This window comes from Oncorhynchus kisutch, linkage group LG6 (genome assembly GCF_002021735.2).
Source record: "Oncorhynchus kisutch isolate 150728-3 linkage group LG6, Okis_V2, whole genome shotgun sequence".
NCBI lineage: Eukaryota > Metazoa > Chordata > Actinopteri > Salmoniformes > Salmonidae > Oncorhynchus > Oncorhynchus kisutch.
In genome coordinates, this window is record NC_034179.2 from 72,287,232 (window position 1) to 72,310,581 (window position 23,350).

Here is a 23,350-nt window from a genome sequence, read left to right on the forward strand (position 1 = left end):
CTACATTGTTGCTTTAAGTAAGGAGCTGCAAGCAAGGCTCCCAGACAACCTTGAAGCCTTGTGAAACATGGCCTTGTTCAGTGTTAAGGAAATGCTAAAGCACAATAAAGGCACCATTGAAATGATTAAAGTAGCTGAGCTATTGGGATACCAGGCCCCAAACAATTTATAAAATTGTTTCCCAATGGAGAAACATCCATCTGTTCTGGTGGGACTCAACTGAAAATACAGTTGAGTTTTTGGAGTCAAGTCAATAACTACACGGACTCTTCCGGGTCAAATCCATTTGAAGAACTGTGAAAAGCTACACTCGCTGCCCTCTCCTTGCCACACTCAAATGCAGAGGTTGAACGGCTGTTCAGTCAAATGAGTGTGGTCAAGTCAAAGTTAAGAAATAGAATGTCACTGCACACTCTCAACTCCATACTCCTGGTGCGGTATGGACTGAAGCTGGCTGGTGATACCTGTTACCAGCATAAACTACCAAGTGAAGTTCTGCAGCAGTTTGGCACCACAGCAGCGTACAGCTTTAAGGCCACTCCATCCTCTACTGCTGGTTCCAGCTCCGTGACAATGCAGTTGGATAGTGAAGATGAAGAGGGTTTGCTTGCCAATCTATGATTCATCATATTTACAGTACGCAAGGAGTGGACTTTCTGGAACTGGCGAAGGCACACAGCTGATGGTGGCAGTGTGCACTGCAGTGTGTGTGAGAACAGTGGCAATATCTGGAGGAAACCATTGAGCAGCTAGCCAGCCAAGCAGCACAGCAACCTGGAGAGAGATGCCTAGCGCACACATCATTATTTGAGTTAAGTCGCTTGTTCATTAAGATAGCATATATACCATGTTATTAGCTTGTACCTATAATTGTTGATCAGTTAGGTAGCATGTTAACTAACTACCAATACACTGCTTAAAACTATATTTGTTCAGAATGTGTAGGTTTACTTGTTAAAAAGAAAATAAATCAAATGTAATTGTTCAATAATGATCGATTTGTTGCTAAATGTTGCTAAATGTTCAATAATTCAATGTGTTGTGTTTAAAAATAAAAATATGTGATGTCATATAAAATGTGTTGTGTTTATATTACTTTTACAAATAAAAATATATGATAATAAAAAAAAAATCAAAATTAACAAAATTTATGTCAAATCATATTTTTCGCCGATGGCCAGTTAATTTCAGTAACGTTATTGTGTATGTTACGTTATTACGCAATGACGTCATCGCGCAATAACATCACAACGTCATTTAGCAACAAATCGATCTGCCTCTAGCATCTTCCCTTGAAAATGAGTTGGCAACACTGCGTACAAGTCTCACGTACAACCCGCGTAAACAAAGCTAGCTAACTTTTGACAGAATTAGAAGCCGTGATGCTAATTTAGCAATTTTGTTGCTAGATTTAGCAACTTTTCAGACTACCCTGGCAACAAATTTAGCTACTTTCAAAAATGTATTTTGAACTTTTAGCAACTTTTGAAAAGTGACTAAAATGCTAAAATTCACGCATTTGCTCTCTAAATGACACAAAAAAAAATTCTCTGTCACAACACATGTGCCTGGCTGCAAAAGTGCGTTGTGAGTGAGTCAGCAGCAGGCGCTCAGCTCGTGCACATGCAACAGCAGGCCAGCAAGAGCTGATGCAATTAAAGAACCTTAGAGAAAAAGAGATGATGAGCAAGCTTGACAGTTTTCTAAAGAAAGATAATATATCTGAAGAAGAGGAGTCTGTATTCAAGTCTTTACAACTAGAATTAGAACACCTTTACACGGATCTGGCAAAGGGTTCCTTTGTAAGGTGAAGAGCAAAATGGATTGAAGAGGGGGAAAGAAACACTAGTTACTTTTTTGCACTTGAAAAGAGAAACTACAAAAGGAAATGTATAACTGCACTCAAAATTAACAATGTTTTATGCAAAGATCTCATTACAATATCATAATTTGTCAATTCCTTTTATGAAAACCTTTACAGCTCTCAATTTCAGGAAGATGGCTGTGAAAGCTACATTTTCCACATTCAGAATTATGTCCCTGTAATTGAGGATGATTTCCACTCAGTTTGCGATTCACCTGTGTCAATTGAAGAATTAGAGAGGCTCTGAATTCAATGAAGAAAGGGAAATCACCTGGCCCTGACGGCCTGTCAGTTGAATTCTATAGACAGTTTTGGGAGTTACTAGAAGACCCAATTTTTTATGTTTCAAGATTGCATTAAAAGTGGGGAAATGGTCTCCACTATGAAACAGGGCCTTATTTCATTGATTCCAAAGCCCGATAAAGACCCTTCTCTCATTGACAATTGGAGACCAATTACTTTATTATATATTTTTGGTCTATGCCAAAAGATTAAAGAAAGGAATAGATACCATTATTAATGAGACTCAGACAGGATTTATGAAGGGCAGTCACATGAGCTCTAACATTCGTTTAGTCCTGGACCTTATAGATTATTCAGATGCAATTGACTCTTGTCTTTCTGTAAAGCCTTTGACACAAATGAACATTCATTTCTCTTGAGGTCTCAAACTTTTTGGATTTGGTGAACATTTTATCAAAGTAATTAGCATGTTTTACAAAATATATAAATAGTTATAAACCTTAATACTTCAAAAAGATTCAGTATCAACAGAAGTGTACGACAGGGATGCCCAATTTCACAATTTTTATTCATTTTGGTGGTGGAACTTCTATCTCTAGATATTCTGAATAATGCAAATTTGTATGGCTTAACTTTTTTTTAAACAAAGAAATCAAAATTTCCCAACTGGCTGATGATACTATCCTTTCTTAAGAGACAAAGACCAGGTTGCCCATGCCCTTAATGCTATAACTGCATTTTCTATTGCATCAGGATTAAAACTGAATGTTTCTAAATGTGAAATCTCATCTTTATTTGACTCTGATGATAAAGAAATATAAAATATTCCTGTAAAGGACTGTGTTAAATATTTAGGAATACATCTGTCAAAAAAACACTTAGTCAGACAACATTTGAATTTCTCTCCTAAAATTTAGAGAACCAAAAATATATTTAATAATTGGCAACAAAGAGATCTTTCTTTACTTGGGAGAGTACTTCTGTCCAAGGCAGAGGGACTGTCTCATTTTGTGTACCCCTCATTATCATTAAGTGTAAATTCTGCTACTTGTAAAGAGATCAATGAGACCTTTTTTGACTTCATCTGGAAAATAAGTCTCACAAACTAAAAAAGTCAGTCCTTTCTAACAAAAGAGCTGAACGCAGTCTAGAAGTGTTGGATTTTGTTGACATAAATAACACTTTCAAGATAAACTGGTTTAAAATATGTTTGATCAATACTGATTCAATATGGTATTTCATTCCAAATAATGTGTTTAATAAGTTGGGAGGTCTTCAATTTTTACTGAAATGTAATTATATTCCTGAAAGATTACCTGCTAAATTGGCTTTAATGGCCTGTAAAATGTGTTACCTGCACAATTTTTCCCCACATAAAGCTCTTTTGTGGAATAATTCAGACATAACTGTAAGGAATAAGTAATTGTTTTTCTGGAACATGCTTATTCCTGACATTGTCTGGAAAAATGCATGGTTAAGGCCTTACACATATTGTATACCAAACAAAGTTGAGGAAGTGCACTTCAAAATTGTATGTAATTCTATGATATCCACATTTGTGGCTATTGATGATATCTGCATTTACTGTGAAAAAAAACTTTGATGGCTAACTTCAAATTCCACTATTGTGCCTAATCCTTATTATGGCTAGCTTCACAACACATAACCCGGTCCAGTCAAGCCTCACTAGCCAGAATTGAAGCTAGCTGGCTGCTTACAACGTTACCTTTGGGCAACAGGGTTAATTAAGTAGCTGGCTAGCTATTTATTTTCATGAACTGAAGTTCAATTTCAATAGGCGAACAACAAGTGGTAACCTAGCTATAACTTACAAGGATTCCCAAAACATTGCTAAGAATAATGAAAATGACTGCAGTTTCTACTGGTCATTGTTTTCAGTCTGGTTGTATTGGTGCTAGCTAGGTACCAAGGTAAAGCTAGCTACCCCAGAAGTTTCGGTCGAACAGACAATGCTTTATTACCAACGCGGTATTGTAAACACATCGTTTGTGGCCGGTGTTTGCAGACTTTTTTGTACAGATTTGACAGTGCTACTGTGTCTTTTTTGACACGCAAAGACCCAAACGGCATTCCATAGTCTGTATGTTGTGAAGCTAATAGCAGTGATGCTATTATTGTGTAACTCCGGGAGGGCAACATCTGAAAAATAGCGCACGTGGTAGTGTGTACCGGTGCTCGACCAGTCGGCAAAAGCCAACATCACCCACGACAGAGAACGGTTGATTGTCAAGGGCAATGAATTCCATTATCTTGAATTTAATGGATTTCGCCTTTGAGTTGTCTCGCTGAAATGTTTTTACTCTTTCAAATGACTGCTTGATCCACACAGCAGACATTGTGGGCTAGGTTAGGAATGTTGTGGTGAACGTGTAGTGCAAAATTTTAGGTGGCGTCATTATGTCATGTACCTACATTATATAGGTATGCACGGTAGCTTTGACATTTTTTAACATCGGCGTTGAACAAGACTTCGGGCCGAAACCTAATGTTGGCATTTTTAGCTAATATCGGCCGATTCCGATATGTTCACTGATACATTGTGCATGCCTACTAACAACCCAAATATAACCATGTTTATTATCTCTTTACATGCACCTTTGATATCCCGATCAAAAGTATCCGTGTAACCATGAATATTCCTCCTTTAAATTCATAAGGATTAAATGGAATTGTAACTGATATGGACACTGACTGTATGCCTACAACCTCTCACATGTACTATAGCTTAATATAATATAACTCAGGCAGAATTATGAATTTCTTAAAATTGTAAAACACATTTGTCTCGGGAACAGGTGTGGAGAAATTATTTATTTATTGAAGCATCTCGTGAGAAAATAGCAATGCATGTGTAATGTGATATATTTTACATTGTTATGCAAGCAGACAGTATTTCAATGTGTCAGCTAAATTAATTATTATGGTGGATGGAACTGTGCAGGTAGGGTGCTTTTTGAAGTGATTTGTTTGACAATCAGATGAAAATGTCACCAAACTATGGGGTCAATTTCACACCATATGTATTCAATTCAAAATTAAATAAATCATGAACATGAAAAATAAAGTAGAGAATGTAAACATATTTTCAAGGATGGGTGAAATAATGGATGTTGAAATCAAAAACTAAACAATTGATTGTGGCCTGTGGAATGTTGTCCCACTCTTCAATGGCTGTGAGAAGTTGTTGGATATTGGTGGGAACTGGAACACACTGTTGTAGATGTTGATGCAGAGCGTCCAAAACAAGCTCAACAGGTGACATATCTGGTGAGTATGCAGCCCATGGAAGAACTGGGACATTTCCAGCTTCCAGGAACTGTGTACAGATCCTTGCGACATGGGGCCGTGCATTATCATGCTGAAACATTAGGCAATGGATGATTGGCACGGCAATGGTCCTCATCACTGTATCTCTGTGCATTCAAATTGCCATCGATAAAATGCAATTGTGTTTGTCAGTAGCTTATGCCTGCGCATACCATAACCCACCGTGGAGCACTCTGTTCTCAACGTTGACAGCACGCCCACACGATGCCATACACGGGGTCCGCAGTTGTCAGGCCGTTTGGATGCACTGCCAAGTTCTCTAAAACGACATTGGAAGTGTCTTATGGTACATAAATTAACATTTACATTCTCTGGCAAAAGCTCAGATGGATATTCTGGCAGTCAGGATCCCAATTGCACACTCCCTCAGAACTTGAGACATCTGTGGCATTGTGTTGTGACAAACGACATATTTTAGAACGGTATATTATTGTCCCCAGCACAAGGTGCACCTGTGTAATGATCATGCTTTTTAATCCGCTTCTTGATATGTCACACTTGTCAGTTGGATTGTCTTGGCAAAGGAGAAATGCTCACTAACAGGGATGTAAACAAGTTTCGGCACAACATTTGAGAGAAATAAACTTTGTGCGTATGGAACATTTCTGGGAAATTTAATTTCAGCTCATGAAACATGGGACCAACACTTTGCATGTTGCGTTTATATTTTTGTTCAGTGTAGCTAACCACTTTCATCTGTGAGCTAATGTCAGCTTATAATGCAAAGAGGCAAATTGGCTTGTCGATGTGTGTGCCCAAGCACTAGCAATTATTGGTCAACAACATTATGTGGGGTCCAATGGAATCTCACACCCTCAAATAACTTTCATTGAATCGTCAATGGTCTTCCGTGAGCTCCACTCTTAACTTGATTATCTCAATTTTATTAAGTTACTTTCTAGGGGAGCAATTCTGGGAAATGTGGCAACTACTTCAATCATTCTTTCAGGCAGTTTAAATGGAAAGCTGTTTGTCCATAATTTGTGCCTGTGGTTCATTAGGTTGTTAAATTAGAATAGTACTGCCTTATTTGAATAAATTATGGACATTCCCTCATCTTTGAGTATCTGCAGGACTAATTTGGGAACAATTACATGCTAATTTGAAAAAGCATACCCTATTAAATTAAATGGGTAACAACTCCATATTTTATATGCAGTAGGAAATGAGCATACACTAACTGCTCCTTCGTTTAATTTAGGAATGAGTAGAAGCAAGTGCCAATCATGCAGGCAGCTTGGAATTCAATGTGTGCCATAATCACATTCAAGTGTTGATAGATTGAACACAACTGTCTTTCCTTTGTCATGGATATGTTGTGGGACACTTTTAAGTATGTAAAATAGCCATAGTGATAGGCTATTTTCCTCTACTCAAGTTAATTGAGTTCAGCAAAGTTTCCATAATTCTTCAACATGAATCACCGTTGTAAGTTGTGAACTATGTAAATTGAGACTTGTTTCCAACCTTATTCCTTTTTGAATTACCATTGTCATTTAACCATGAATTTGTTTATAGAATAAGGTGTTTTTAAAGCCATTTGGTGGATGAGGCTGAGAGGGCTGAAGCAATGAAAGGACAGACATGTTAATGATTGTTTAAGAAAATAACATTCAGACATAAGTCACAACATATGTGAGCACAGGACTTGCATTTTACAAGACCACTTCAATAATCAAAATTCGGACTAAAAACAACCTGAATCTGGATCCCTCATCGTGGGTCATGACCACCAGAAGCTCACAGAAAAGCTGAGCTCCAAAGAACGCACGTAATGCCAGTGCTTGACTGGGATGAACAAGACCTCCCCAGGCTGCAACACACACTCTAGGTAGGGAGCCTTCACAAACTCTGGGAATCGCACTACGTCTGGACTTTCCACCTCCACCTGCATTAAAGAAAGCTTTGTGTTTAAATGGCAAACACTTGACTCATTTCTCCCATTCAAAGTATGCAGCACTAACAGTTTAGGTAGATCATTTATATGCTAGATTGTTTAAGATCATAGACCTGGTGCATGGAGAGATTTCAAGTGGAATTTTAACCTGACTCGTGTTGTGTAGGAGCTGCAATTGGTGAGGGTAGAGTTTCTCGGTGTCCTCAGGGGAATACAGACTAATGTACTTTCTCCCAACCACCTGTTACAAAATATGGGACCATGCAGTCACCAAATTATGATTGCCAAAATACAGGATCACATCTCTGGCAGGGTCCAAATTGCTGTGAGGCTGATCCTACTCGCTGGATGTGATAGACTCACCTGAGCCAGGAAGTTCTGTTGAGGATCTTGATGCAGGGGGGACACTGTACCTCCTGGCCCAAACCAAGCGTTGATTGTGATGTCATCTTCATCTCCCTCACCAAGACAACAGTAGTCAGGGATACGGATGTCGTCTTTAAGCTCAGGGACCTTGGAGAAGAGTACATTGAGCAAAAGTGTTTTTGTAAATGAAAAACATTTATGCTTTAAATGTCATTTGTACAATACAAAAATGGAGGCAAGCATTATAGAAGCCTGTATCCTACATTTCCAGTAAAATATACATGTTGTATTTTTGTCTTATAGTGAACAAAAATAACCGCAACAATTTCAACGATTTTACTAAGTTACAGATCATAAAAGGAAATCAGTCAATTGAAAAATTCATTAGGCCCTAATCTATGGATTTCACATGACTGGCAGGGGCGCATCCATGGGTGGGGAGCAAAGCCCAGCTAACCAGTTTTTCCCACTAAAGGGCTTTATTCCAGACAGAAACACTCTTCAGTTTCATCAGCTGTCCTGTTGGCCGGTATCAAAGCCTAAAACGATGTTGGAGGCGGCTAATGGTACAGAAATTAACATTAAATTCTCTGGTAACAGCTCTGGTGGACATACCTGCATTCAGCATGCCAAATGCATGTTCCCTCAACTTGAGACATCTGTGGCATTGTGCTGTGTGACAAAACTGCACATTTTGGAGTGACCCTTTGCCCCCAGCACAAGGTGCACCTGTGTAATGATTATGCTGTTAATCAGCTTCTTGATATGCCACATCTGTCAGGTGGATGGATTATCTTGGCAATGTATAAATAATCACTAAGAGGGATGTAAACAAATTGCTGCACAACATTTGAGAGAAATATGTTCTTTGTGCATGTGAAACATTTCTGGGATCTTGCATTTCAGCTCATGAAACCATCGCTTTATGTGTGGTGCTTATATTTTTGTTCAGTATATATCAACACTGACATCCTCACCCAAATTTGTTATGTAAAAAAAAACAGGACAGGGCAATGACCAACCTGATCAAATAGCTGGTGCTGAGCAAGATATCCCAAACTTGATGCGTCCTAAAGTGTGAGAGAGCGGGAATAGGCATTGAGTGAAGAGCATCTATCCTTGGCTAATTCTTGGGGTAATATTTCTCATGAGGAAGTACTTACTTTCACAACAATATAGCGATCGATGAATTCATTGACCGTAAGCAGCGTCTGTGACCATTCCTCATCAGTATATCTTGAGCCTACTTCAACAGGTACAGTCCGACAACCAGCAACAGTTTGCAGGTATTCTATGCTTTGCAAAGGGAAAAAACAAAATCAACAGAGGTGTCTAGGGGTCTATGAGAAGGTAAGGGCAAGGGACTAGAGAAGGACACAAAATAAAGAAAAAAGGTACCTCCAAGGGTGATTTTCGAAGGCTGGCCAGTGATCTATGATACCCTCTAATATGACTGGCTTTTGGGGATCCAAGTAATCTTTCTTGAAACTCTCTAATGATGGACAGTGTATCCTTGGTACTGCCAGAGCCTGCTTGACAACGGGCACTGACACACAGTCAACCTTCATTTTCTGTTGAGAAGAGAATTTAACATAGTTTGTGCTAACAGTTTGACTTGAAGAACAAGCAATATGCAAAGCAAAATAAAATAGCCTAGTAGCCTTTAAGAAAAGTATGAGAAAGAACTAAAGGGATATGACACAGGCTCACATTGACTGGTTAGAAAGCAACAGGACACAACATACACAGTATAAGATATGAAATCCACCTTGGCACTAACTCCTTCACTGGGATTCTCTTCATTGGAGTGCCTCTTCCCGATTTCATTTTGCAGGATCCTTACAAAGGTTTGTAAAATATTGTCCATGATGGCTGCTCCCATGAGCAGGCCCAAGTCACATGTCCGTATGGCCTCCTGCACTGTAGCTGATGAGGCATCATCACGGCATAGGGCAGCTACTTTGAACAGGCAGCCATATGAATACAAACACCTCCACTCCTTGTCCACATCACGCCATGTTCCTGTGTTGAGCTTCTCCCAGGAAAAGTCCAAGATGATCTGAGCGTTTTGCCTCCATTGACCGCTCCCGGTGTACAGCTGCTGCCTGCAACGTTTCAGCACATCCACCACACTGGGCTCAACTTTTTCACTGAAGTCAAGTGGAAATTCTGCCTCCGTCACAGGCAAAGCAGCAGAGATAGCTGACCACAGTTCTGCCATAGGCTAGTGCTGTGGAAATAGAGAATTGTTACACCCAATCAAAAAAAAGGTACAGTGCACAATCAATCTGGTCTGAAAACCACTAATATTATAACCATACACTTAGCTAGCTGGGGGCTGCCTACCTACAAAACCTTTGCTACCTGTTAACTCTAATGAATACACAAGACTTCTATTAAAACCACCATTTTCCATATCCTTCCTCACGTGTGACATGTAAATGAGTTAAATATGAAGAGACAGATTCAGGGAGCGAGACCCCTGAACCTCGAGTCCGGTAAGAGCAAGAAACAAAGACCCCTAACCCCAAATATTGTTAGAGTGGATCCACAAACAAACGTATCATCACTGGGCACGTGTTATATTTAATACCCCGATAATGATATTATAACATGTGGACAAATAAATAGTAAACGCTCTAATAATTTAGATAATTCACAAAACACGTTTAGCTACCGTTATTGATAAATGCAGACGCTGGTGTTGCAATAAAATAGCTCCGTGTAGAAAACGAATACATTATTTATGTTCCTTGACGTGATGATAGGGTTCGATCATGCAAACAGTAATATCACATTATTTTGCAAGTAGCACAGTTTTCGTAAAAAACGTTAAGCGAAATACATCTATCCTGCCAGCTCCCCTTGCTCCAGTCTGAAGAGTGGACAGTTTGATCTAGCCTCCAGATGTGCTAACGTCTACCTCCAGGAGCGGCTTGTGACATAGTACCCTTGCAGCCGCAAAAATGGCGCTGTTATTCTTTATGTATTTTGTAATTCTCTTTTGGCTAACCAAATTTAGCAGGTTTAGAAAATATGTAAAAAAATTACCGATAGAACACTGGTTAGTTCTAATTATAAACTGGGTGGTTCGAGCCCTGAATGCTGAGTGGCTGACAACTGTGGTATATCAGATCGTATACCACGGGTATGACAAAACATGTATTTTTACTGCTTCAATTACGTTGGTAACCAGTTTATAATAGCAGTAAGGCACCTCTGGGTTTTGTGGTATTGTCAATATACCACGGCTAAGAACGTGCTTAAGAACAGCCCTTAGTCATGGTATATTGGCCATATACAACCTCGTGCCTTATTGCTTAAATATATTAGACTGTATCCCTGGTGGTGATGCGCGTGCGGGTTGAAGAGAAATACATTTATGGATTATTTTATGCATCATTCTTGTGCAATTCATGTCTAGGGCCTTCATTTTTGTCTCCTTTATTTTTATCTGGCATTAGTGCTTAAGCTCAAGGTTTAGGGCGTAATTGCAGGCAATCGCCAAATACACATCAATTGCCAAATGCTTTTGGGAACTTGGGCACAAATAGTTAACGTCCATCCAATGAGGCAAAAAGGAAAATGTCCGAGTTTAATTCAAGAGAAATGCTACAAAATGGAGAGTTGAAAATAAAGAGAAGGGCGTGCCAGAACAATGTGTGATGATTGAGGCACTATACAAATTCCAGTCACAAGCAACCTTGTCTCATGAAATAATCTATCATTCTGTACGTAAATCTGACATTCTCCAATTAGTATGTTACAATAAGAAATGTATGTATTAATTTGTGGATGTCATCCATTTCATTTGATATGTTTATCCTATTAAGAATTACAATTTTTATTATATGTTACAAATTTGAAAAGCAGCTAAAAAGGAAGTAGTTTTAAAGTTGCTAAAGTTGTCTGAGATTGGAACTTGAAACAATTGGGTTGCTAGATTCACGTTGATGAAATTCGAATTCAATGCCTTTGGGTTGCTAGACGTTTGTATTATATGCCCCCTTTCTCATTCTATCGATGTGGGCTAGGCTATAACATCGTATCTGATGAGCAAGGGTTTATTTAGTCTTCTAGGGCAACAAGTAATGACAGAAGAGAAGCTGCATTTAATGAGACAAGTTTATTAACAAATAGCCTACCAAAATGTTGTGGTCTGCGGTTGTGAGGCCAACTGGATGTACCGCCAAATTCGTTAAAACAACGTATCTAATTTGACGTTGGAGGCATTTTATGGTGGAGAAATTAACACTAAATTCTCTGGCAACAGCTCCGGGGGACATTCCTGCAGTTAGCATGGCAATTGCATGCTCCCTCAACTTCAGACATCTGTAACATTGTGGTGTGACAAAACTACACAGAATAGCATTTCTGTCCCCAGCACAAAATGCACCTGTGTAATGATCATGCCATTTAATCAGCTTCTTGATATGCCACACCCGTCAGTCAGGTGGATGGATTATCTTGGCAAAGGAGAATTGCTCACTAACAGGGATGTAAACACATGTGCACAAAAAGCATTTTGTATATATGAACAATCTGGGATCTTTTATTTCAGTTCATGTAACATACCACCATTACTTTACATGTTGCATATGTTTCAATATAAATTAGTTAAAAATACAGTACCAGTCAAAAGTTGACACGTTTCTCATTTAATGGTTTATTTTTTACTATTTTCTACATTGAAGAATGACAGTGAAGAAAGCAAAACTATGAAACAGCACATCTAGTAACCGATAAACTATTAAACAAATCAAAATATATATTTTTTGATTCTTCAAAGTAGCCACCCTTTGCCTAGATGACAGTTTTGCACACTCTTGGCATTCTCTCAACCAGCTACATGAGATCGTCATCTGGAATGCTTTTCAATTAACAGGTTTGCCTTGTTAAACATTAATTTGTGGAATTTCTTTCCTTCTTAATGCATTTGAGCCAATCAGTTGTGTTGTGACAAGGTTTTGGTTACTACATGATTCCCACGTGTGTTAATTCATAGTTGATGGCTTCTATTATTCTACAATGTAGAAAATAGTAAAAATAAAGATAAACCCTTGAATGAGTAAGTGTCCAAAATGTTGACTGGAACTGTGTATATATTTATCCCCAGTGGTGGACAAAGTAGTAATATGTCATACTTGAATAAAAGTAAAGATTCCTTAATAGAGAATGACTCAAGTGAAAGTCAACCAGTAAAATACTAGTTCAAGTCTAAAAGTGTTTGGTTTGAAATATTCTCTATTATCAAAAGTACATGGAATTTCAAAAGTAAGAGTATGAATATTTTTTTAATTTACAGATAGCCAGGGGCACATTCCAACACTCAGACATTAATTTACAAACAAAGCATTTGGTGTTTAGTGAATCCGCCAAATCAGAGGCAGTAGGGATGACCAGGGATGTTCTCTTGAAAAGTCCGTGAATTGGACCATTTTCCTGTAAAAATGTAACAAGTACTTTTGGGTGTAAGGGAAAATGTATGGAGTAAATACTACATTATTCTCTTTAGGAATAGTGGATAAAAAGTAAATTGTAAAGTACAGATACTGTAAAAAACGTAACACTTTACACCACTGTTTACCCCACACACCCCCCTTGTCAAAAAAAAAAAATTCGTTCTAAAATCTGACTAAGCTTCAAAGCATTTTCGATATTTGCGTGTTGGGTTCGGGCTTCAGATTTTCACTTTATTACATATAGTCAGGCAGTTGCAGGTGTGTTATTAGCAATTGCGGGTGAACAAACAGCTGATCTGTACATCACTAATCGCTTAAACGCGGAAACATTTTACGCCCAGCGGAGAGTGGCCGTAGGCAAATGCCAAAAGACGCGAGGAATAATAGCACCGTCTGGCAGCAGCAGGACTAGTGACAGGTCAGAAGTAATCTTGATTCTTTATCTTGTCACCCCATCCAACAGCATCAGCATATCTGACTATTTAATGAGTATTAAATCTGAATATTTAGGCACTTTCATTGATGACTATATGATGTACAGTTGAAGTTGGAAGTTTACAAAGCTAGTTTTATTGACTCCAACCTAAGTGTTTCAACCGCTCCACGAATTTCTTGTTAGCAAAATGTATTTCAAGGCCTACCTTCAAACTCTGTGCCTCTTTGCTTGATATCATGGGAAAATCAAAATAAATCAGCCAAGACCTCAGAATAGAAATTGTAGACCTCGACAGGTCTGGTTCATCCTTGGGAGCATTTTCCAAACGCCTGAAGGTACCACGTTCATCTGTACAAACAATAGTGCGCAAGTATTAACACCATAGGACCATGCAGCCGTCATACCGCCCAGGAAGGAGACGTGTTCTGTCTCCTAAAAATGAACGTACTTGTGCCGAAAAGTGGAAATCAATGCCAGAATAACAGTAAAGGACCTTGTGAAGATGGAGGAAACGGGTACAAAAGTGTATATCCACACTAAAACAAGCCCTATATCGACAACCTGAAAGGCCACTCAGCAAGGAAGAAGCCACCACCAAAACCGCCATAAAAAAGCCACACTCCGGTTTTCAACTGCAGATGGGGACAAAGATCGTACTTTTTGGAGAAATCTCCTCTGGTCTGATGAAACAAAAATAGAACTGTTTGGCCATAACAACCATCATTTTGTTAGGAGGAAAAAGGGGAGGCTTGCAAGCAAAGAACACCATCCCAACCGTGAAGCACGGGGGTGGCAGCATCACGTTGTGGGGGTGCTTTGCTACAGGAGGGACTGGTGCACTTCAAAATACTTGGCATCTGAGGAAGGAAAATTGTGGCTATATTGAAGCAACATCTCAAGACATCAGGAAGTTATAGCTTGGTTTCAAATGGGTCTTCCAAATGGACAATGACCCCAAGCATACTTCCAAAGTTGTGGCAAAATGGCTTAAGGGCATCAAAGTCAAGACATTGGAGTGGCCATCACAAAGCCCTGACCTCAATCATATAGAACATTTGTGGGCCGAGTTGAAAAAGCGCGTGCGGACAAGGAGGCCTATAAACCTGACTCTGTTACACCAGCTTTGTCAGGAGGAATGGGCAAAAAATGTATTGTGGGAAGCTTGTGGAAGGCTACCGGAAACGTTTGACCCAAGGCAATGCTACCAAATACTAATTGAATGCATGTAAACTTCTGACCCACTGGGAACGTGATGAACTAAATAAAAGCTTACATAAATCACTCTACTATTATTCTGACATTTAACATTCTTAAAATAAAGTGGTGATCCTAACTGACTTAAGACAGTGATTTTTACTGGGATTCATTGTCAGGAATTGTGAAAATATGTGTTGCATTACGCACTGAATGTAGGTAAGGAGTCAAACGCAGGAGAGCAGAGATGTCAGTAGCGTATATTTTAATAAGGGCAAGTCCAAAACACCCAAGACAATGGGAACTAACCGTAAGGCGTAAAAACACGCACCTTACTATAACCACACGCGAAATACACTGAGGAAAGCCTCCACAAGCAACAAGAAAATAATCCCGCACAAACCTAAGCGGGGAAACAGGGGTAAATATACACATAAATGAAAGCAAATGAACACCCGGTGTAATGAACCGAAGACAAAACAAACGGAAAAGGAAACATGGATGGTGACGGCTAGTAGGCCGGCGACCCCGACCGCTGAGCACCGCCAAAACAGGGAGAGGACCCACCTTCAGTGGAAGTCGTGACAAACTGAGTTTAAACGTATTTGCCTAAGGCATGTAAACTTCTGAATTCAACTGTAGGTTGAAATCATATTCTTATTCTGAAAAAAGATACCTGACACTGACCTGTGGAGAAGGAGATGAAAGACTGGAATGTCATGGAAAACCATCCCCATAAAACGCAGATAAACTCTTGTGGAAGCCTTATATTCTACATAGGAACGAAAATGATTAAATTTTTAAAAAGTAGGGTCATTCAACAAAGAGTGCCTTGTGTCCCTTTGATATTTTAAGTAGAAATCGTGGACCAAGACATAATTTTAAAAGCATGTTATATTACATTTAATATGAATAAAGGCTTGCTAAAGTGCCAAAATGCAGCATTCTGACACATCCCTCCTTCAACCCATTACTTCTAGGAAGGTTAATGCACTTAATCACAAACTTTCTCCAAATTTCACCATCATTGTAAAGCCCTAGTTATTTGGTTGCTTTTTTGACAGTCATTTCTGAAGACGAGCATCCATGCATGGGATTTTAAATAGAATTTTAGCATTATTCTACATGCCATTTAATTCCATGCAATAGTAATATAATTGTAAATTAATAATCCGTCATTTCAAGTGTCATAGTTTGCAAATAATAGCATGGATGACAGTGAAAAATTGAAGGTTTTCCCGTTACAAAAACTGAACTTCATGAAAGAAATGTCCTGTTGGTGACATCTTACAACAGTACATCCACTGTTACAAATCCCTTTTGGCCCAACAGTCTAGGGGGGGATGATAATGAGAACCGTAACAAACTCATACAAATTCTAATAGTGACAAAGTAAAAAAGTGAGAACAAAATAACTACGACAACTGAAATCTACCGTCAAACTCAGGGTTTATTAATAAACACACGGTAATGGGGGGAGCAGGAAAAGGGGCTGAGCTGGACCCAAGGAAGAAACAATAAGTATTCAAAAACACCCCTAAACTAGATTAGCCTACTTTAACAGCTAACTAACCAAAAATAGTGGGTGGTCCGCCCAGTTCTAACTAGTGTATTTAACAAAGTTTACCTACGGGTAGTGAATGCCCATGGGCGACTTGTCTTGGTTCCCCCTTTTCCCACCAGCAAACAAACAATCACCATAACCAAAAACAATACTCACAGGTGATGACAAAGTGCTATGGAGGTGCTCAAACAAAAGAGAGGTCAATACACAAAGAGAAAGTGAAACAGCAATTCCTACAGACATGGCATTTACAGCAAGATTGAGCTCTTCAGCAAACAACTGATAGGGTTTTTAAACAAAGGGAAAGGAACAGTGATTGGGTAGGAAACAGGAGGAGGTGTGTCTTCTGATTGATGATTGGTGACTGATTGGGGAGTGATGATTTTCACCTGTGAGGGGGGAAGGAGAGAAAAGAAACACACACAGGATACACACACAGGATACTTGTATCCGTAACACCCACACTGTGTAAACCCAGTCAACCCGTGGCTCTCTTACCCAGTCACATCTGCTCACGACCTCCCAGAGCTCTAGCCTCACAAGATCAATCTATCAATGTCGCATTGATTTTATTTGGACTGTTGCAGCCAGGCTTGATTTGGCTGGATAACCTGCACAAACTGTAGCATGCTCAGTGGACTGAAGCAAATTGAAAATAGTTTAACACCGTAATCACTTTTGTTAGATAATTGATTATACATTGTCTGGTTTTACCAGACTGTTTAGGAAATGAATAGCCCAACATTGAATAGGTGACTGGTTTAGTTGAAACGCCAGTCATGGCATTGCCCAAGCCATAATAATGTCTGGAATGGAGCGAATGAAATGGCATCAGACACATGGAAACCATGTATTTGATACCATTACACCTTTTCCGCTCCAGCCATTACCACGACCATGTCCTCCCCAATTGAGTTGCCACCAACCTCCTGTGTCCAGGTTATATGATCTGCTACTAAAATAGAACAATTGTCAGTGTTTATTTAATACATGCTTTACTTTACTGCACCTGGAAATTACTATACAAAAAAAAAAAAGTGAAATGAATAGAACTTTGTGTGGTTCATGTCTTCATTGTTTGTGATGGCTAATGATCTGCAGATTAGATAAATGTTGATGTCATACTCTAGTTTCAAGGGAAGTGTGAGACAAATACACAATATTGTTTTGATCTAATGATGTGCCTAAATGCTTCAAGTACAAAGTACATGATAAGACAACACAGAAAAAATGATGCAGATTAGATCAATTCCCCTTTACCCCACTGCTATTATTTTCCAATTAACATCAGAGACTGTAGTCAACAGACCCATGCTTAAAGATGTCCTCCAGCGAATTTGGAACTTTTTCTGTTGAAAAGTGAGATAGTATACACTAAAGTACACACACTAAAGGGTAAAAACAATGAGAAAACCAATGTTTTTTTAGACAAACTTCAGGGAGCAGGGCATTCAAAGAGTTGGTTTGATGGTCAGATGTGATGTCGTCGGCCCCACCCCTTCCTTAAGGACCAGTAGGGAAGCAATAGAGAACATGCTATAGAATATGCTATTTCATCAAACTCCCTCGATCAATGCCCATAAAGTCTAATTTAAGTGGTATGGAGCAGCACAAAATGCAACAAATATTGACAACACAATAGGGAGGATAGCCTCAGCTTGGCTCATCCATTTACAGCCTTCAATAAACTAGAACATTTGTTTAGTCCTTAATTTAGTGGTAATTCCTCCCTTGGCGATTAGTCTGACTATTAGATGGAAATGGGCCAGCTGCCTGAGACTGGTGATGGGAATGCAGTTAGATGATCTGTGAAGGATTGTGTGTGTGTGAGGAGGCCAGGAGGATAGTTTCATAGGTCTATTGAATAGACATGCTAAATGAGAGGGGGGTCTCATTATGGTGGAAAGGGCACCAGATGACAAGAAAATCAAACAATCTAATATTAGTAGAGTAAAAGCTCCTTTTTAATGTAGTGATGTAGAAAAGATTAGATTGTAGAAAATAAGTGTGTTAGAGAGCCTCCCCCTCCCCCTGTATCCTCAAGCTGAACTTCAACACACCTGCTGAGACGACCTTGATCTATATATGTGCCAAAGTCCTGTTGTTTCAAAAGCACAGCGATTGAGTCAATCATAATGATAAACATGTTAACAATATTGAAAGGACAAGACACTCCATCAAGGATTTTGGACACACTGACAAACAGAACATACAGCTCTATCCTGGCAACTCTATGGGGCCTGTAGCTGTAAGCTCTATCCTGGCAACTCTATGGGGCCTGTAGCTGTAAGCTCTATCCTGGCAACTCTATTGGGCCTGTAGCTGTAGGCTCTTTCCCGTTAACTCTATGGAGCCTGTAGCTGTTAGCTCTATCCCGGTAACTCTATGGGGCCTGTAGCTGTAGGCTCTTTCCCGGTAACTCTATGGGGCCTGTAGCTGTAGGCTCTTTCCCGGTAACTCTATGGGGCCTGTAGCTGTAGGCTCTTTCCCGTTAACTCTATGGGGCCTGTAGCTGTAGGCTCTATCCCGGTAACTCTATGGGGCCTGTAGCTGTAAGCTCTATCCTGGCAACTCTATTGGGCCTGTAGCTGTAAGCTCTATCCTGGTAACTCTATGGGGCCTGTAGATGTAGGCTCTATCCTGGTAACTCTATGGGGCCTGTAGCTGTAAGCTCTATCCTGGCAACTCTATGGGGTCTGTAGCTGTAAGCTCTATATTGGTAACTCTATTGGGCCTGTAGCTGTAGGCAGAATCCTTGTGGAGATACAGAACACTTTCAACCTGTGTGTTAAAAGTCTTTCTCCATGGTGCTGTGTGTCTTTGAAAGAGAAAGCTTGTGCTTCAGGGTGTGTGTTGCACAGCGTGATTTCATCCACAGAATCATCTCATTGGTTTGACATGCTGGATGAAAGTCTCACCCATGGGAATTGACGGTGAAGTCATTAGTACGTGAAATGCTGAACAATTTGTTTTCACTTCCTCTATCACTCTTTCATTACAATTACTTGCTAAACATAGGCTGAAGATCAACACAACGATATCTATTTGTATGCAATAGCAATGCATATTTTTGCATCAATTTTCTTCAGACATGATTTCTTTCACGCTCTGATAATTATAATATGTATAAAATAATTCATGGTAGAGAACAACCCAAGTTATTATACCAAATGGGGGATCATCCCAGCAGGTGCTCCAACATTAAATATACACTATATATACAAAGTAAGGGGACACCCCTTCAAATGAATGAATTTGGCTAATTCAGCCACACCTGTTACAGACAGGTTTATAAAATTGAGCACACAGCTATGCAATCTCCATAGACAAACATTGGCAGTAGAATGGTCTTATTGAAGAGCTCACTGACTTTCAATGTGGCACCGTCACAGGATGCCACCTTTCCAACAAGTTAGTTTGTAAAATTTCTGCCCTGCTTGAGCTGCCCCGGTCAAATGTAAGTGCTGTTATTGTGAAGTGGAAACGTCTAGGAGAAACAACTGCTGAGCCGTGAAGTGGTAGGACACACAAGCTCACAGAACGTGACCTCCGAGTGCTGAAGCACGTAGTCCATAAAAAATATTCTGTCCTTGCTTGCAACACTCACTACCGAGTTCCAAACTCTGGTAGCAAAATCAGCAAGAGAACTGAGATTTGGGAGCTTTATGAAATGGGTTTCCATGGCCAAGCAGCTGCACACAAGCCTAAGATCACCATATGCAATGCCAAGTGTCGGCTGGAGGGGTGTAAAGCTCACTGTCATTGGACTCTGGAGCAGTGGAAACGAGTTCTCTGGAGTGATTAATCACACGTCACCATATGACAGTCTGACGGACTAATCTGGGTTTGGCGGATGCCGGGAAAACACTACCGGCAGTTTGGAGGAGGAGGAATAATGGTCTGGGGCTGTTTTTCATGTTTCTGGCTAGACCCTTTACTTGAAGAGAAATCTTAATGCTACATCATACAATGACATTCTAGACAATTCTGTGCCTCCAATTTTGTGGCAGCAGTTTGGGGAAGGCACTTTCCTATTTCAGCATGACAATACCCCGGTGCACAAAGCGAGGTCCATACAGAAATGGTTTGTTGAGATCGGTGTGGAAGAACTTGACTGGCCTGCACAGAGCCCTCAACCGCAATGAACACCTTTGGGATGAATTGGAATGCTGACTGTGAGCCAGGCCTAACTGTGCCCAACCTCACTCTTGTGGCTGAATGGAAGCAAGTCCCCGCAGCAATGTCCCAACATCTAGTGGAGAGCCTTCCCAGAAGAGTGGAGGCTGTAATAGAAGCAAAGGAAGGACCAACTCCATATTAATGCCCATGATTTTAGAATGAAATGTTTGACGAGTAGGTGTCCACATACTTCTGATCCAATCCAAAATTCTCTACATGCATCTGGAGTCTGCTATTCTCTTATGCATGCCATTCATTCCTAACACATTTGCAAATTGAGTTCTACCCATTTTTTTGTTGTCGGAATAATGATTTGTAAATTGTAAGTAGATCAAATGCCATAGTAATTACACAGTATAATAAACTGTTACCAATATGGGTACGGCAGATCAAATCAAGAAGGAGCACATGACCTGCATGCATGGTAAAGAGTATAGAGTCTGTCTTGTCAGTTGCTGAGCTTTGGACAAAGGTTACCATGGTTATGATGTCTGAAATAGAGCTTGTTAATGATTTACATAAAAGGGAAATGCCGGGGTTATGTTTATTATCTCTGATCGCAAGCAAAGCAAACATTTTACAAACGGGAGAGCTAAATGAGAATTCTTAGAGCAGATGAACCAAATTGTTTGATAATGTTAGTTTGTGCCAAGTAAAATAGACACATTTTCCCTGAATAGTTCCCCCAAAAATGCATTTTGATCAATTCAAATGTCATCAAATAGCAACCATCTCTATTCATTACATCTGCAGTTCCTAATCAGCCTCTCTCACTCTTTGTTTGTATCCCTTTCATCAGTGCTTTGGACAGCTCAAGGACACTTCCTTGTGGAGAACTCCGATGCTTCCACCATCAATAGGAACACAGGGATGTTTTGGGCCCTTTTACAGTGCAGGTATATTAATAGTATATATTAATGGTAGGCTATGTAATAATGGCAGTCATTTAAATTATTTGGTGACCTAGAGCAGAAGGTGTAATTGTAACACATTGTTTTCATTTTCAGCATGTTATTTGGCAATCTGTCACGGCCGTCTTCCTGGAAGGAATAAGTGGACTAAAGCGCAGAGTACATTACTTTATTTCTAAAGTCGCCAACAAAACCGTGAGGCTTAAGAGGGCTATAGTGCCACTGACAAACTTCCCAAAAATAACAAAGGGGAAAAGGCTGCCTAAGTATGATTCCCAATCAGAGACAACTAAATGTAAGAATAACCGCTTCAGACGGACATCTGTGGTCTTCCTGGGGATGGTCATCTTCCTGGGGATGGTCGTACACTACCGTTCAAAAGTTTTAGAACACCTACTCATTCAAGTTTTTTTTAACTTTAATTTTGACTATTTTCGACATTGTAGAATAATAATGAAGGCATCACAACTATGAAATAACACATGGAATCATGTAAAAAAGAAACTTCCCTTTTTCAGGACCTTATCTTTCAAAGATAATTTGTAAAAATGCAAATAACTTCACAGATCTTCATTGTAAAGGGTTTAAACAATGTTTCCCTTGCTTGTTCACTGAACCATAAACAAAGCTGACCACGACTCCATTTTGTTGCTCCCTGCCTACAGACAGAAACTAAAACAAGAAGCTCCCGCGCTCAGGTCTGTTCAACGCTGGTTCTACTAATCTGATCCCACGCTCAAGACTGCTTCGATCACGTGGACTGGGATATGTTCCGCATTGCTTCCAACAACAACATTGACGAATACGCTGATTTGGTGAGCGAGTTCATTAGAAAGTGCATTGACGATGTTGTTCCCATAGCAACGATTAAAACATTCCCAAACCAGAAACCGTGGATTGATGGCAGCATTCGCATGAAGCTCGAACAACTGCTTTTAACCAGGGCAAGGTGACCGGAAACATGACCGAATACAAACAGTGTAGCTATGCCCTCCACAAGGCAATCAAACAAGCTAAGCGTCAGTATAGAGACAAAGTAGAGTCACAATTCAACGGCTCAGACACGAGGTATGTGGCAGGGTCTACAGTCAATCACGGATTACAAAAAGAAAAGCAGCCCCGTCACGGACCAGGATGTCTTGCTCCCAGGCAGAATAAATAACTTTTTTGGCCGCTTTGAGGACAATACAGTGCCACTGACACGGCCCGCAACCAAAACCTGCGGACTCTCCTTCACTGCAGCCGATGTGAGTAAAACATGTAAATGTGTTAACCCTCGCAAGGCTGCAGGCCCAGACGGCATCCCCAGCCGCATCCTCAGAGCATATGCAGACCAGCTGGCTGGTGTGTTTACGGACATATTCAATCAATCCTTATCCCAGTCTGCTGTTCCCACATGCTTCAAAGGGGCACCATTGTCCCTGTTCCCAAGAAAGCTAAGGTAACTGAGCTAAACGACTACCGCCCCGTAGTGCTTTGAGAGACTAGTCAAGGATCATATCACCTCCACCCTACCTGGCACCCTAGACCCACTCCAATTTGCTTACCGCCCAAATAGGTCCACAGACGACGCAATCTCAACCACACTGCACACTGCCCTAACCCATCTGGACAAGAGGAATACCTATGTGAGAATGCTGTTCATCGACTACAGCTCAGCATTTAACACCATAGTACCCTTCAAACTCGTCATCAAGCTCGAGACCCTGGGTCTCGACTTTGCCCTGTGCAACTGGGTACTGGACTTCCTAACGGGCCGCCCCCAGGTGGTGAGGGTAGGTAACAACATCTCCACCCCGCTGATCCTCAACACTGGGGCCCCACAAGGGTGCGTTCTGAGCCCTCTCCTGTACTCCCTGTTCACCCACGACTGCATGGCCATGCAC

The 23,350-nt window shown here is 40.2% G+C and overlaps 1 protein-coding gene across 10 annotated transcripts; it reads right to left on the reverse strand.

Annotated features, from left to right (window-relative positions):
* Positions 1 to 4,920: 4,920 nt before the first annotated feature.
* On the reverse strand, positions 4,921 to 16,788 carry LOC109893381 (lysine-specific demethylase 8). 10 transcript variants are annotated; one of them, XR_004210392.1, is made up of 10 exons: positions 16,531 to 16,788; positions 9,487 to 9,948; positions 9,117 to 9,289; positions 8,882 to 9,014; positions 8,741 to 8,788; positions 7,716 to 7,865; positions 7,501 to 7,593; positions 7,154 to 7,343; positions 5,618 to 5,714; positions 4,921 to 5,486 (listed from the first exon to the last, which is right to left on the reverse strand). XR_004210392.1 is itself a non-coding variant. In XM_031827386.1 (9 exons), the coding sequence occupies exons 2-8, from the start codon at positions 9,937 to 9,939 to the stop codon at positions 7,179 to 7,181; spliced, it is 1,215 nt and encodes a 404-aa protein (XP_031683246.1). In that variant the 5' UTR covers positions 9,940 to 9,948; positions 16,531 to 16,788; the 3' UTR covers positions 4,921 to 5,714; positions 7,154 to 7,178. The 10 variants fall into 10 exon arrangements, 4 of the variants coding, with proteins under 4 accessions (XP_031683246.1, XP_031683247.1, XP_020342187.2 ...); XR_004210390.1 differs by having other exon boundaries at positions 5,618 to 7,343; XR_004210391.1 differs by lacking the exon at positions 16,531 to 16,788 and adding an exon at positions 10,396 to 10,601 and having other exon boundaries at positions 5,618 to 7,343.
* Between the last annotated feature and the right edge of the window lie 6,562 nt (positions 16,789 to 23,350).